Below are 14234 nucleotides of genomic sequence, written 5' to 3' on the forward strand. Positions count from 1 at the left end.
ATACACCCATGCTTTCCCCTAATGAGAGCATTTTGTTAATACTGCATCTTAATTTGTGCTATTACATACCTTTCCTATATGAGTATCCCATGAAAACAAGTTTTGCTGACTTACTACCCTCCTTCAGTGAATTTAAATTCGACAATATGTCCTCAGTTTTTTCCTACATCATTTACTTGCAGTGCATTTAGCTTAAACCATGTGCTGCATATGTCTTTCAGTGTGGCTATATAGGGTTGTAGTTCCTCCATCCTGCTGTCATGTACAGTTGGTATAGTGTCATCCATGTAGGACACTGATTTCCACAATAATACTGTGGGCTGGTCATTCAAATATACAGTGTAAAATAAAAATGGCCCAAAATTGAGCTCTGAGGCATTCCTTTTATGACTGGTTATCAATCTGATTTTTGATTGACTAAACGTTGAAGCTGCTTCCTGTTACTCAGCGGGGATTTTAGTAAGTTACAAGCATTCTCTCTTATTCCACAGTGATCTACCTTTTTAGTTAGCATGTTATGGGAACTGGGTCAAAGGTTTTACTTGGATCAAGTACTGTTGTAGAACTCACTGACTTATTCTCAAAGCAGTTATACACTTTTGCTGTAATGTTTTCAACTGTTTTAACAGTAAAGAGGCCAGAGAGAAACCGTAATGTGCAAAAATGAGTAAACTGTGTTGAAAATGCTGGCTATGCTGTTGTTGCATACAATACAAGATTACCTCAGACATTATTGAGACAAGCGGGGTGGATTGGTAATTATTTGGTGATGTGGTTTGCACTTTTTATAAACAGATTTATTACTTACTTCTTTGAGCAATCCTTATGAATGGTATGAGAAATCAGCTTTGGTTTCCTTTTCTTTGCATTTAATTTTTGTTGCTCCCAGACATTTTTCATTGTTTGAAAGTGTTGTTCCTTTTCTTCCTGGGTCCATCCCACTCCAGCATTCATTCTAATTCCAATTTTTCAAATTGTTTGTCAATTTCAGTGAACTATGTGGACCCGTTTGGTATTGTAACCGTTTAGTATGTTGAAGATATGGTTGGTTAGCCTGTTGTTATTCATATAGTGTGTGTGTGTCCATAAAACTGCAGTCTTCTTTTCCTTATTACATCAGTTAGGTTTTATATTTTCAAATAGAGCTCTCTGATCTTAGTTTGTATTTACCATCACTGTTACTTATAGGTCCCAGTATTTTCCTTGCAATTCTTCTTTCAACTTTTTCCAGGTCTAATTATAGAGATTTTCAAACATTCTGGGCAGTCATCTCCATCTAACATCTTGTTTACATTATCTGTTGTTTTTTTTTTCCGATGATAAAGTCCAAGATTCCATAACAAACTGAAGTTCACAAGTTGTGTGTTATCTATTGTTTCATTGACTTGTCTACTAGTTTCATTAGTTGAGCTAAGACTACCTTTTGTATTATTGTGTAGTTTGCAGTAGAGCTATGTATTTGTTCACATATTCCTCTACCTTGATGCCTGAGGGGGGTTGTTAAAATGTGTGTTTAATTTATCTGGTGGTGCAATTATACCACTGGCTTTCTCTTGACAATTTATCCCTGTTTTATTGACTTCCCAAGCTGCCTTGTGTCAGTTTTATACATTAAGAATATGTTCTTCATTTACTTCACATTTATCTAACTTGATTTCTTATTTACAATGCCTTTTTACTGTTATGAACATTTCATTATAAGCTATACTGTTGTTTAACATATAACAGCACAGGAGTGTCATGATTCTTATTGCTTAGTTGAGGTGCATACCAGGGTTTTTGCTTGCAGTGAATCTTGTAATACGTAAGACAGATTTCACTAAAGTTTTCCTTTAGCGCTTTTTTAATGCAGTTGCTGACACATTTGCTTTCATATCCTACAAGATTGCTTTAGTCCAGTTTATAAAGTTTAATTTTCTTTTTAGCTGATGATGACACAGTGGCCAGTCAGTACCGTTGTGCCTTCATGGCCTGTTCGGGTGGAATTTTTAGCTGCTGATTTAATTTGTGATGATTAATGACTCAGCTTAGTCTTCCACTTTCAGCGGAACAGCTATTTAATTTATTATTTAGAGATAGTCTATGCCACACTCCTTAATGAGCTGAGATAGCTAGATCAATAGTATTTGACTGCATTCTGTGTAATTGAAAGTTGCAGATTATGTTATCCATGCATGCTGTAAATATGGTGGGATGGTCATTGATACGGTAAAAATTGAATGAATTGATGTATTTAATAAGTAGCTTATTGTCCCACATTGTTAACTAATGTCTATATTAATGTCACCAAACATTAACACTTTGCAGTTTTTGCTCCTATTTTGCAGTTTTATTGGTTCTTCAAGAGTTTCTACAAACTAGTTTTTATTGTAGTTTGGAAGATGATGTAGAGACAACAATTATTTCTAGTTTTGGGAACAACACTGCTGCAAACTCAAAGTTTGCTTCTACACAAAGATCATTTAAAGCTATAACTTTGTAACTTAATTTCAATTTTTTGTCAACAGAAAGAGCTACACCATCATGTTTTATATTTGTTCTGCAGTAATTAGTTTCCAGTTCATATCCATTTGGTGCACTCAACTGTAATCCTACAATTGATAGCCAGTATTCATTAACCAGATTTTAAGAATTACAGAATGGACTTGAGTGTTTTAATTGATGCTGGCACACATGATTTTCTTCAGCACACTCCATTGTCTCAGATTTGCACTAGCTCAGTAATGAGCTGGCCCCTTCCCTCAGTTTTCATGACTGTCAAGGTCATTATAGGGCATGGTCTTAGGCATCTGCAAAGATTTGTCCAGTGGGGAGGGTGGGAGCAGAGATTCTAAAATTGAAGTTTTTTTTGTATATATGAGTTGGTCAGATTCAAGACATGTCACACTAGAAGAATAATTGGATAAATGAGAGGTTTAGTGGAACCATGGGAAAACACTTCCAGAAGTGTATGAAGTTCTGTAATTAATAAAATCTCTGTACTCCAGATTCAGGAAGAAGAGGGAGGGAGGGGCAGTATCTAGAAATGCTTACCTCCAATTACACACATTTATTTTTTACTTGTTTCTGTTTCTTTTTCTTTCTTATCATTGCAGTTTTGTATTAGTATTCATTATATACAGGGTGGTCCATTGATCATGGCCGGGCCAAATATCTCACGAAATAAGCATCGAACGAAAAAACTACAAAGAATGAAACTTGTCTAGCTTGAAGGGGGAAACCAGATGGCACTATGGTTGGACCGCTAGATGGCACTCCATAGGTCAAACGGATATCAACTGCATTTTTTAAAATAGGAACCCACAATTTTTTATTACATGTTAGTGTAGTACGTAATGAAATATGAATGTTTTAGTTGGACCAGTTTTTTTCATTTTGTGATAGATGGCACTGTAATAGTCACGAACATATGACTTACAATTTTAGATGAACAGTTGGTAACAGGTAGGTTTTTTAAATTAAAATACAGAATGTAGGTATGTTTGAACATTTTATTTCGGTTGTTCCAATGTGATACATATACCTTTGTGAACTTACCATTTCTGAGAATGCTTGCTGTTACAGCGTGATTACCTGTAAATACACATTAATTCAATAAATGCTCAAAATGATGTCCGTCAACCTCATTGCATTTGGCAATACTTGTAACAACATTCCTCCGAGTAGTTTGCCTTCTGTAATGTTCGCACATGCATTGACAATGCACTGACACATGTTGTCAGGCGTTGTCTGTGGATTCCGAAAGCACATATCCTTCAACTTTCCCCCCAGAAAGAAATCTGGGGATGCCAGATCCGGGCCATGGTATGGTGCTTCGACGACCAATTCACCTGTCATGAAATAAGCTATTCAATACCACTTCAACCCCACACGAGCTATGTGCCAGACATCCATCATGTTAGAAGTACATCGCCATTCTTTCATGCAGTAAAACATCTTGTAGTAACATCGGTAGAACATTAGGTAGGAAATCAGCATACATTGCACCATTTAGATTGCCGTTGATAAAATGGGGGCCAGTCATCCTTCCTCCCATAATCCCGCACCATACATTAACCCACCAATGTCACTGATGTTCCACTTGTCGCAGCCATCATGGATTTCCCATTGCCCAATAGTGCATATTATGCCAGTTTACGTTACTGCTGTTGGTGAATGATTCTTCGTCGCTAAATAGAATGTGTGCAAAAAATCTGTCATTGTTCCGTAATTTCTCTTGTGCCCAGTGGCAGAACTGTATACAAGATTCAAAGTTGTCGCCATGCAATTCCTGGTGCATAGAAATATGGTACGGGTGCAATCAATGTTGGTGTAGCATTCCCAGCACCGACGTTTTTGAGATTCCCGATTTTCGTGCAATTTGTCTGCTACTGATGTGTGGATGAGGCATGACAGCAGCTAAAACACCTACTTGGGCATCATCATTTGTTGCAAATCATGGTTGATGTTTCACATGTGGCTGAACACTTCCTGTTTCCTTAAATAATGTAACTATCCGGCAAATGGTCCAGACACTTGGATGATGTCATCCAGGATACTGAGCAGCACACATAGCACACACCCACTGGGCATTTTGATCACAATAGCCATACATCAACAGATATCGACCTTTTCCACGATTAGTAAATGGTCCATTTTAACACGCCTAATGTATCACGAAGCGAATACTGTCTGCACTGGTGGAATGTTACGTGATACCACGTACTTATACGTTTGTGACTGTTGCAGTGCCATCTATCACAAAGCGCTAAAAGTGGTCCAACTAAAACATTAATATTTATTTACATATTAAATGAATATGTAATTAAAAAAATGGGGATTCATACTTTAAACAACGCAGCTGATATCTGTTTGACCTATGGCAGCCCCATCTAGCGGGTCAACCAGCTTGCCTCTCAGCTTGCTGTGAGCCCCTTCAAGCTAGATAAGTTTAGTTCTTTGTAGTTTTTTCGTTTCAAGCTTATTTCGTGAGATATTTGACCTGGTCACCATCAATGGACCACCCTGTATAAGGGGAATTCAAAAAGAAATGAGCCGGAGGCATAATTACAGAAACCAGTACCAGCATGTTAGAAGTATTGACCCTGGCTGTTGTGACACTTGTCCCACTGTGACACAAAATGATGAATGGCTCTCTCATAAAATTCCCGGGGCTGTGATGTTAACCAGTTCTGCACGTACAGCTGCACATCGTCGTCCGAGGAGCCTTTTTAAGGGGACGGAAAATGGCGTAATCACAGGAAGAGAGGTCTGGACTGTATGGAGGGTGGCCTAGAACATCCTGTTTGAATTTCTGCAGGAGTGCCACGACTGTGTTGGCCATATGACGCTTTGCTTTGTCGTGGAGCAGAATGACCCCACGGGTGAGATTGCCTGGTTGTCTTGATTTGATCGCTTGGCTAAGGGTGGCCAAGGTTTGCAAGTTACGCTGGGCATTCACTGTTGTCGCATCCTCCAGGAAGTGAATCAGAAGGGGGCCATCTTGGTCAAAGAAGAACGTTAGCATAACCTTTCCTGCACTCATGTGGATGGCCTTGGCTTTTTTTTGGTGGTGGTGACCCTGGATGCTTCCACTGGAGACTTTGTCATTTTGATTCCCATTCAAAGTGATGACACCATGACTTATATCCAGCCACCACTCATGCCAGGAATGCATTCTCTTCCTGAACAGAGTGCTGCAGATAAGCAAGACAGTGGGCCATTCAACATGCTTCCAGGTGTGGTTGAAGACTGTGGGGCCCCCCTTGGGCTCACACTTTGCGCATGTGCAGTCGTTCTTTCATGATGGTGAACACTTCCAACACTCAGTCCAACCACGGCAGCTATGGCTTTCACTGTCACTCGGTGGTCCTGGGTAATGAGTGCATCCACCAGCTGGACAATGTCATCGCTAATGCAGTGTGGTGCTCCAGACTGTGCTAACATCACCCATCCTTCCCTGAAGCACTTGTGCCATGCCTTGACCCTTGAAAGGGACATGCAGTGTTCACCGTACACTTGTGACATTCGTCGATGAATATCCGTTCCTCCTACTTCTTCTGCTGTCAGAAAACAAACAAGACCTCTTTGCTCTTCTTTTGACACCCCCGCGTCACTGTTTATAATGCGACTGGTAGCATTTGACGATTGATGCATGCTGCTGCTAGCTCTATATAATCATGTGATGTGCATGTTTGCCCTCTAGTGACAGGCTGTGAACTTCCACATTCTGGTGGGAACCTCACCTCGTTATACATGCCACAATAATAGCCTCCTGTCACCAGTTTTTGCATTCCAGACTCCGGCCCATTTCTTTTTGAACACCATTTATAAATTCCTAGTGATAAATTACACTAGTTTACTTGCACACATTGATATAATTCATGTACACATTACAAAAAAGCATTTTCAGTTAGCAGTGAGATCAAAGTTTCTTGGGTGACATCCTTGTATAAAATATTCTTAGTTTACTTGATGCATTAAATCTGGGTACAGTTTTGACATTTTGATGAAATAGTCTGTTTTCTTAATCAAAGACAACTAACTGTCATGATTGCTGCTGTTGGCATGACAATAAGTTGTTCCTGGTGAAGATGATAGACTATTTCATGAAAAGGTTAAAACTGTACCCATATCTGACACGCCAAGTAAATCTATAATTTCTTATTCCATTAGGATTGTTTTACAGAATGTAGGCCATAGAAATGTTTTTCATTATAATTATTAGGAAATTCACCATGTACCATTAGTTAAATCAAAACATTTGTTGTAAGGTTAGCCATCAACATATCACATGGATGACTGTGGATTTGATTTAGAATGCCAAATTAAATTGACTGGTACTTATATGTTTGTTATGGGAAATGAAATGTTTCAGGTTCAACTCAAGAGGATCTTTAAGTACTAACTTTGTCACATCTTAAATAAGTGAATTTTAAAGAAATATGGAAGGACTGTCAATTTCAATATTGATTCTAACCAGGAAAACTGTATATGATGCCCTAAATTTTCTTAAAATATCTCACTACAATACAAGAAAATAATAACAGCAGTAGATGATTCTCTGTATCAGTTCCATCAACCACAAACAAACATAATCACTAATATGCATTCATATTTTTCAGGTGCTGTGGAGAGAGATTGATAGGCATTCACGTACAATCTTTCCAGCATTCTTCCTGCTGTTTGTTGTTTTCTACTGGCCCATATTGCTGCTGAAGAAGTCTTAACACTCAGTGATGACAAGATTCTTTCACTATTTCAGAGTTTATTGAAAAAGTCAAATGGGGGAAAGGCTTGTAGCCCTTTCTGCACAGACATGAATGTCTAAAGAGCACACTGCAATGTGTCACTGGCTGTGATACTGAAAGATGTTTTATCAGAGTGATAAGCCAGACTATGAGGATTAAAATAATGTGATAAGTAGTGAATATTGTGCCTTTAATCACTGTAAATAATTATAGCTCTAAATTACTGGTCTTTCAAGCCTATGTTCGAATTATGGTTGTTCTACAGTGGTGTGAATAAATAAATCTCTTTAGTTACTGTTCAGAATATGTTTGAGATGATAATATAGCTGAAAAGTGTTGCACTCTATATAAAATCAAAGTGTTCCTGTGATATGCATTTGTAAAGAATGTGAGTGAGATTTGTCTTGCAGTCTCTTCTAGTATATAGGGAAGAAGCAAAAGACTATGAAAACATGTAATATGATAGCATAAAACATGTAATATGATAGCATCATTACAATGACCACCACTCTGGAACTCAAATTTTCTGAGAGCTGGTGGCATGTTCCTTGGAATTTTATTTATTATCATAATGTCTGTGTCTGTTTAAACAACATCTGGATGAATGACATACAAAATTAGATTTGTTTAAAAGATTGTATGACTGATTTTACAAGGAAAATGTTAGATTATCTAGCAACATATGAACTCCCACTTCAGAAAACAGTCTTTAAACAGATCTTCAAGAATCAGCCAGAGTTAGATTATGCTTTCAATTGTGTTAAACTGTTGTTTTTTGAGTGTTTCATCAAGTGTAAGGAACAATAAAAAATAATGCATTGTCAGGATTACGAGGTAGGTGGAGATGAACTAATATTGTAGTTTCTGCGCAAAGTTCTCACATTCTGTTGTTGGGAGAAGTGAACTGTTGGTGTGCAGGATCAATAAGTCCAATATAACATAGAATGCCTTTCTTAATGCCTTTAGAAATTTCACCCCTTGATTTGTCGTGTCAGAAATTTGCAGTGCATATTACACTAATTAGTGAGTGCTCAGAAAAAGAAGAAAATTATGTTGCACAAAACATAGACATTCACTCAAACTTTCCTTATAGTTCTATTCATGTTTTGATTAACAAATATGACCATATTAGTGGAAACCAGTTTTCTTCTCTAGTTATCACTTTACCAAGAAATGTTTCATCTTCACTTTCCTGTTTAAGAATATTCTGTTAAAAGTGTTTACTCATTCTTCTGGTTACTTGTCACATCTGCTGGATTACATATGTTGCAGTGAAAAACATGTGCATATCTGTTAGATTAGGTGGTTCCAACGTTACCCCATAGGACGCAGGCACATGGGTGCCCCTCAGCTTGCTGCGAGCACACGTAACTGATACGGGTTACCTACTACATGGCCCATTTGTGCACACATTCTGTACATGCATGGCTACCAGTGTCTCTATGCATTCTGACAGTCAATTAGTATTGTTTAGGCTACGGCCTGGCTGCTGGACAACCAGAGCATTGGCTGTTTGCGGGCTCTAGCCCACCTATACCTGTGTCCACCCAGCTGCCTGCAGGCTGGCATTTGAGCTAGAACAGCCTGTGTTAGACCATTATGACAAACATCTTGAATATAGTATTTTGCTTTGTGCATGTAGCAATCTTGCAGATCTTAAATCAATCTTCAGGCTTTAGTGTAGTATCTCGATACTGGTGATATCAAAAAGTTACATTATGTATAACGTATGTGGAATGGAGAAATTAATATCAAGGAAGTAGGGAAGGGAGTTATACAGCACCTCATAATGTATCTCAAAATAATTCCACAGATGCCATTAACTAAAATGTCCCAGATCTTGTATTCGAAATCACAATTCTCAAGTAGTTGTCATAAGCCCTTTACATGAGAGACGTAATCTTTCACTTCCACTTTTTAGTTTTTTACTTCTTCACTTTTGTGTATGTGCTTCTTTCTCATGTTTTCAATTCTCAAATTAGCAGACTAGGCAGCCTATAGCACTGAATGGACATGTGTATTTTGAATGGTTCTGTTAACTCTTAATTTAATATGCAGGGCACAGTCTCACCCATACAGTAAATTTGACTGTATTCTGACAGTATTATGGAAAGGATAGTTGCTACTCACCATGTAGTGGAGATGCTGAGTAGCAGATAGGTACAACAAAAAGACTGTTACAAAACAAGCTTTCAGCCAACAAGGCCTTTGTCAAAAATAGACGACAGACACACACATACACTCATGCAAATGCAACTCACACACACACATCACCACAGTCTGTGGCAGCTGAAACCACACTGACTTCAGCTGTCACAGACTGTGGTTATGTGTGTGTGAGTTGTGTGCACTACTTTTGACAAAGGCATTGTTGGCCGAAAGCTTATTTTGTGACAGTCTTTTTGTTGTGCCTATCTGCAACTCAGCATCTCTGCTATATCATGAGTAGCAACTATCCTTTTCAAAATATTGTTACTTTCTATCCTGTATTTTCCATTTTTTGACTATATTATGACCACTTCTTGTTGATGTGTCACCCTATGAAAACTTACTGTTCTTAATTTTGTGTACTACTGTTAATAACAGTGCGCAACATTATACAATTTTATTTTGATTTGCCATCTATGTGTAATATCATTCTTTCTTACATTGATGTGTTTTCTTGCCTTACTAGCTTAGCCCATTATTGCATTACCTAAAAGCCCTTCACTTTTTTACAGAGATGAAAGAATGATCACATCTATCATCTCACATTCAAGTTTAAGACATTGCACATTTATGAAATTAATGTGCAAATAAGATATTAGCTTTCCTTTATTATATTATGCTTTCACATAGTTCTGCACTATATTTCTTGAGACACTCACAACCATATTCACAGTCTCTCAGTTACTGCTCCAACACCGTTCGCTGAAGTCAAATTAAATTATCTGCTTAAAAATCCTTCTACATGAAGTTTCACATTTATTTTTGTTAACTCTCCAAAAGAAATCACATTTCAGTTAATGGTTGTCTTTAATTTTGGAAAAAATCTTGAATAAGTAACAACAGAGACACCAAATATGAAGAGAGGAGACATTCTGATGTGCTTCTGTATTTCTACAAACTTCTTGTCAAGTGAGGCATTTTGTAGGAGGTCACTGTTGCTTCTCAAACTGAAGACATCGTGGTGTTTGTTGCACATCCTACATCTCTGTTGAAAAATTTTTCATTTTGTTTTCATGAAAATATCAGCACTATCTTTTCAGTAATAGTTCCCTGACCTAGCTATTTAAATAGCAGAATAGTGTAATTTGAAAGAGATTATGATAATAATAATAATAATAATAATTAGAACAATGGAAGAAAAATCAGAAATTTAAGTACCCTATAGTTTTAAATCTGCTAGTGCCAGACAATGAGTGGAGTATTAGCAAGCAGTACTAGGTTTTGTAAAATGCTGCCTTTCAGACCAAAAGGTGTTAGATGATTGCCAGTAATACAAATAGACATAAAAGAATTTTGCACTATGGTAAACATATAGAACTTCACCTGGCCTGGGTAACTTAATAAAACAGTATAGATGGAAAGTGTCTTCCCAACTAATAGTAAATGAAGGAGAGGCATATTGCAGTACAAAGGAAAGGATAGATTTGATATGATAGTGCACTACATAAGATATAAAATGTCTGACTGACAAGGTAGTCAATAAGTGGGAAATAAGGGAAGGTAAAGTCAGACTAGACGTGTAGAAAAGACTAATATTGACAGAAGTGATAAAAAACAAGTTGAAAACATTAGAGGGGAAAATGAAAAGTTGGAGATTGCTTCATTTTGCTCTTCTCTTCCGCCTTCTTCTCTTCTAACCGAGTGGGGTGACACAGTGGTTGGTGCAGTGGACCCACATTTGGCAGGACGATAGTACAAATCCATGTCCAAACATTCAGATTTAGATTTCCTTTGATTTCTCTAAATACCCCAGACAAATGCTGGGAGGGTGCCCTTGAAAGGGTATGGCCAGTTTCCTTCCCCATCCTTGAAAACAACCCAAGCTTGTGCTCCATCTCTAATGACCTCATTGTTGACAGGGTGTTGAAACCCAAATTTCCTTCCTTCTCTCTTGTGTCTTCTTCCCTCAACTCCTGTCAACTTCTCTTCTTATCTTCTCTCCTCCTCCTCCTCTTCCTCCTTCTCCTTCTTCTTCTCCTCCTCCTCTCTTCTCTTCTCTTAAGCACTATGTCTCTTGAAACAATCACAGTCTCTCAATAAATAAAATTAGTTCATCCATAGAAAAACTATTTTTTCTACAGTTTCACAGTTATATTCATTTGCTCTCTGAAAATAAAATGATACTTCAGTGGATATTAGTTTCTTAATTTTGGGAAAAATTTTGGATCAGTAATGACAGAGATATAAAATATGAAGACAGGAGATTATCTGATGGGCTTCTGCTCTTCTAGAAACTTCACGTCAAATGAAACACAATGTAGGAGGCTACTGCTGCTTCTCAAAATGAAGAGGTCATTGTTTTTGTTGCAGATCCTAGTTCCTAGTTGAAAAATCCTTCGTTTCCTTTTTGAGAAAATAAATAAATGGGAAATAAGGGTAGATAAATTGGGACAAGAAGCACAGAAGAAATAAATATTGATAGAGGTGGTAAAAAGTAAACAATGAACATTAAACTGGAAAACCAAAAGAAAAGAGGATAACAGAAGCTGGAGATGCAGTCAGTATAAGGAAAAGAAAGAACACTTAATGATTAAACTTGAAGGAAAAAAGAGGAGGAGAAAGATGGATGGTGAAATATCCTTTTCTATTCTTCTTTTCCTCTTTTCATTTCCCAAACTTCTCTCTCCGTCTCTTTTTACCTGTTCATACATATGTGTACTTCTTTCCTGCTTCTTTTATCCTTCTCTGTTGCACATCAGTTGTCATTGCTACAACTTCTACATTCTCTAGTTTTCAGATCTTGCTTGTAGTATTTCATAACTAGCTTCCAGCTCATCCTATTCCTGTATGTAAAATAAGAAGTCCCATTTCTCCTTATCCTTTCACCTTGGTTATGAGAGCATAATTTATTTTGCATATCTCTCTCTCTCTCTCTCTCTCTCTCTCTCTCTCTCTCTCTGTGTGTGTGTGTGTGTGTGTGTGTGTGTGTGTGTGTGTGTGTGTGTGTGTGTGTGTGGGTGGGTGGGTGGGTGGGTGGGTGTGTGGGTGCGTGGGTGTGATGTCCTTTTGGTATTTTATCTCTAAACAACTAAAATATAGGATCTAAAATCTAGAAATTAAAGAAATGTAAAGCATGCTACTTCATCTGCAAATCTCAATGTTATATGTACTATGATTTCACCTAAATTCCATTCTGTTGGGACTAATTAGCTGAACTGACTTGATATGATTTTTATTTGGTCCTATTAAATTTATTCTGTACAATGGTTGTACTGTGAGACGACTCAAAGAATACAGTGGTATTACATGAAGACAAAGACAAGAAAAGAAGAGAATCTCAGACCTGGTTTGGACCAGTCTGCAAAATGAATATAGAGTGCATCTCTCCTGAAATCAGAAATGAAGTTGGAAAAAAAAATTGTCTGAAATACAGGGTGATTCATAAAGGACTTTACAACTTTGAAATGAAACAGAAATTTATTGAGATAGGTGTCATTCTGTAGCAAACACCCTCAAGTTTCACATAAAAGTGTCAATTATCATTTTGGTTCAATGTGACAATCATTTGTGATGCAGAAAGCACATCCCACAGGTAGTCAGTTTCTTCCCACACTCATTGCAGCATATTGGGTGTAACTTGTGCAAAGACAGTGTAGATTCCATTTCTTAGTTCAGCTAAATTGTTTCACAACCGAGGAACATACACACAGTCTTTAATGAGGCCCCAGAGAAAGAAATCCAGTGGTGTCAAGTCCATGGAGCGAGGTGGCCATGCCATTGGTTCTTCATGGTCAACCCACTGATCTGGGAAGCAATTATCAAAGAAACCTCAAACTTCTATGACGAAATGAGGTGGTGTACAATTTTTCCAAACAGTCTTTTGCGGAATGCCAGTCTTGTGAGATGAACATCGCATTGATTTTTGTAGAATGTGGGCAAAGCTCTCCCTAACCTGTTCAACATAATTATCAACACACTGACGACCTGGTGATTTATCACGTCATAGTGAACAACTCATCCCAACAAAGTTCTTGTGCCAAGAGTAAATTGTAGGCCTGCTTGGAGGTTCTCTAGTGTATTCGGTGTGAAAATTACACTGAACAGGTGTTGCAGAGTTTGTTTCATGAAACCAAAACACACAGTGACCGTGCTCCCCACCACAGAAAGAAGCAATTTTAAATGTGCACTACACTGACACTCCTGGTGATGGAATGGTGTACCAATGCACTAAGTGATTCAAAGCTGAGGCTGTTTGCTACAGAATGACAGTCTACTGATTCTGTAAGTTCACTCAATAAATTACTATATCATTCCAAAGTTGTAAAGGCCATTTTGACTTTCCCCGTATAGAAATAAAGCAAGTGTATATTTTTTTCTTTTTGTTAAGTGATTGTGTTACAAACAGTTTTAATGTTATATTAACACCTGTTTTTCCTTGTCTTGTTAATTTCTCAGCACTAACAATTCCTTCATAGAAATGAGATTCCAGTAACAAAATACTGTGTTGTCTAATTGCAGTACATGATGTTGATGCAGCTAAAAACATTGTCCCTTACATACTAGAAATGACATGAACAGAAGCCATTCAAAATACTGAAAGTTTTACAGTCACAAATGGCCTGCACCGAGGATTGTATATTTCATACTAATAATGCAGAGAACTGTTACACAAAGTTGCAGACATTTTTTAATTAAACTGCAGTATTATACAAGAGAGAAATACTTTACTTTGGTCATTCCAATTAAATCTAAGCCCCAATTGCATTTTCTGATTTGTTGGCAAATAAGATGTTTCTCCTTTATTTCCACAAATATTATCAGAAGTGTATTATTTAGTTTTTTAGATAAAATTCACAC

General features: G+C 37.4%; 1 protein-coding gene across 3 annotated transcripts in view; it reads left to right on the top strand.

Moving 5' to 3' along the window:
• The window catches only part of LOC126094631 (glycine receptor subunit alpha-3), a 611226-nt gene extending 602950 nt beyond the window's left edge, over window positions 1-8276 (top strand). Inside the window, exon 11 of one of the 3 annotated variants that reach the window (XM_049909117.1) lies at window positions 7104-8236. In XM_049909117.1, coding sequence (XP_049765074.1) covers window positions 7104-7208 — 105 coding nt within the window. In that variant the 3' untranslated portion in view covers window positions 7209-8236. Of the gene's footprint in view, window positions 1-7103 lie in introns of all 3 variants that reach the window. The other 2 variants (XM_049909118.1, XM_049909115.1) reach the window with 2 other exon arrangements.
• Window positions 8277-14234: the final 5958 nt, after the last annotated feature.

Source organism: Schistocerca cancellata, chromosome 8 (assembly GCF_023864275.1).
Source record: "Schistocerca cancellata isolate TAMUIC-IGC-003103 chromosome 8, iqSchCanc2.1, whole genome shotgun sequence".
NCBI classification, from domain to species: domain Eukaryota; kingdom Metazoa; phylum Arthropoda; class Insecta; order Orthoptera; family Acrididae; genus Schistocerca; species Schistocerca cancellata.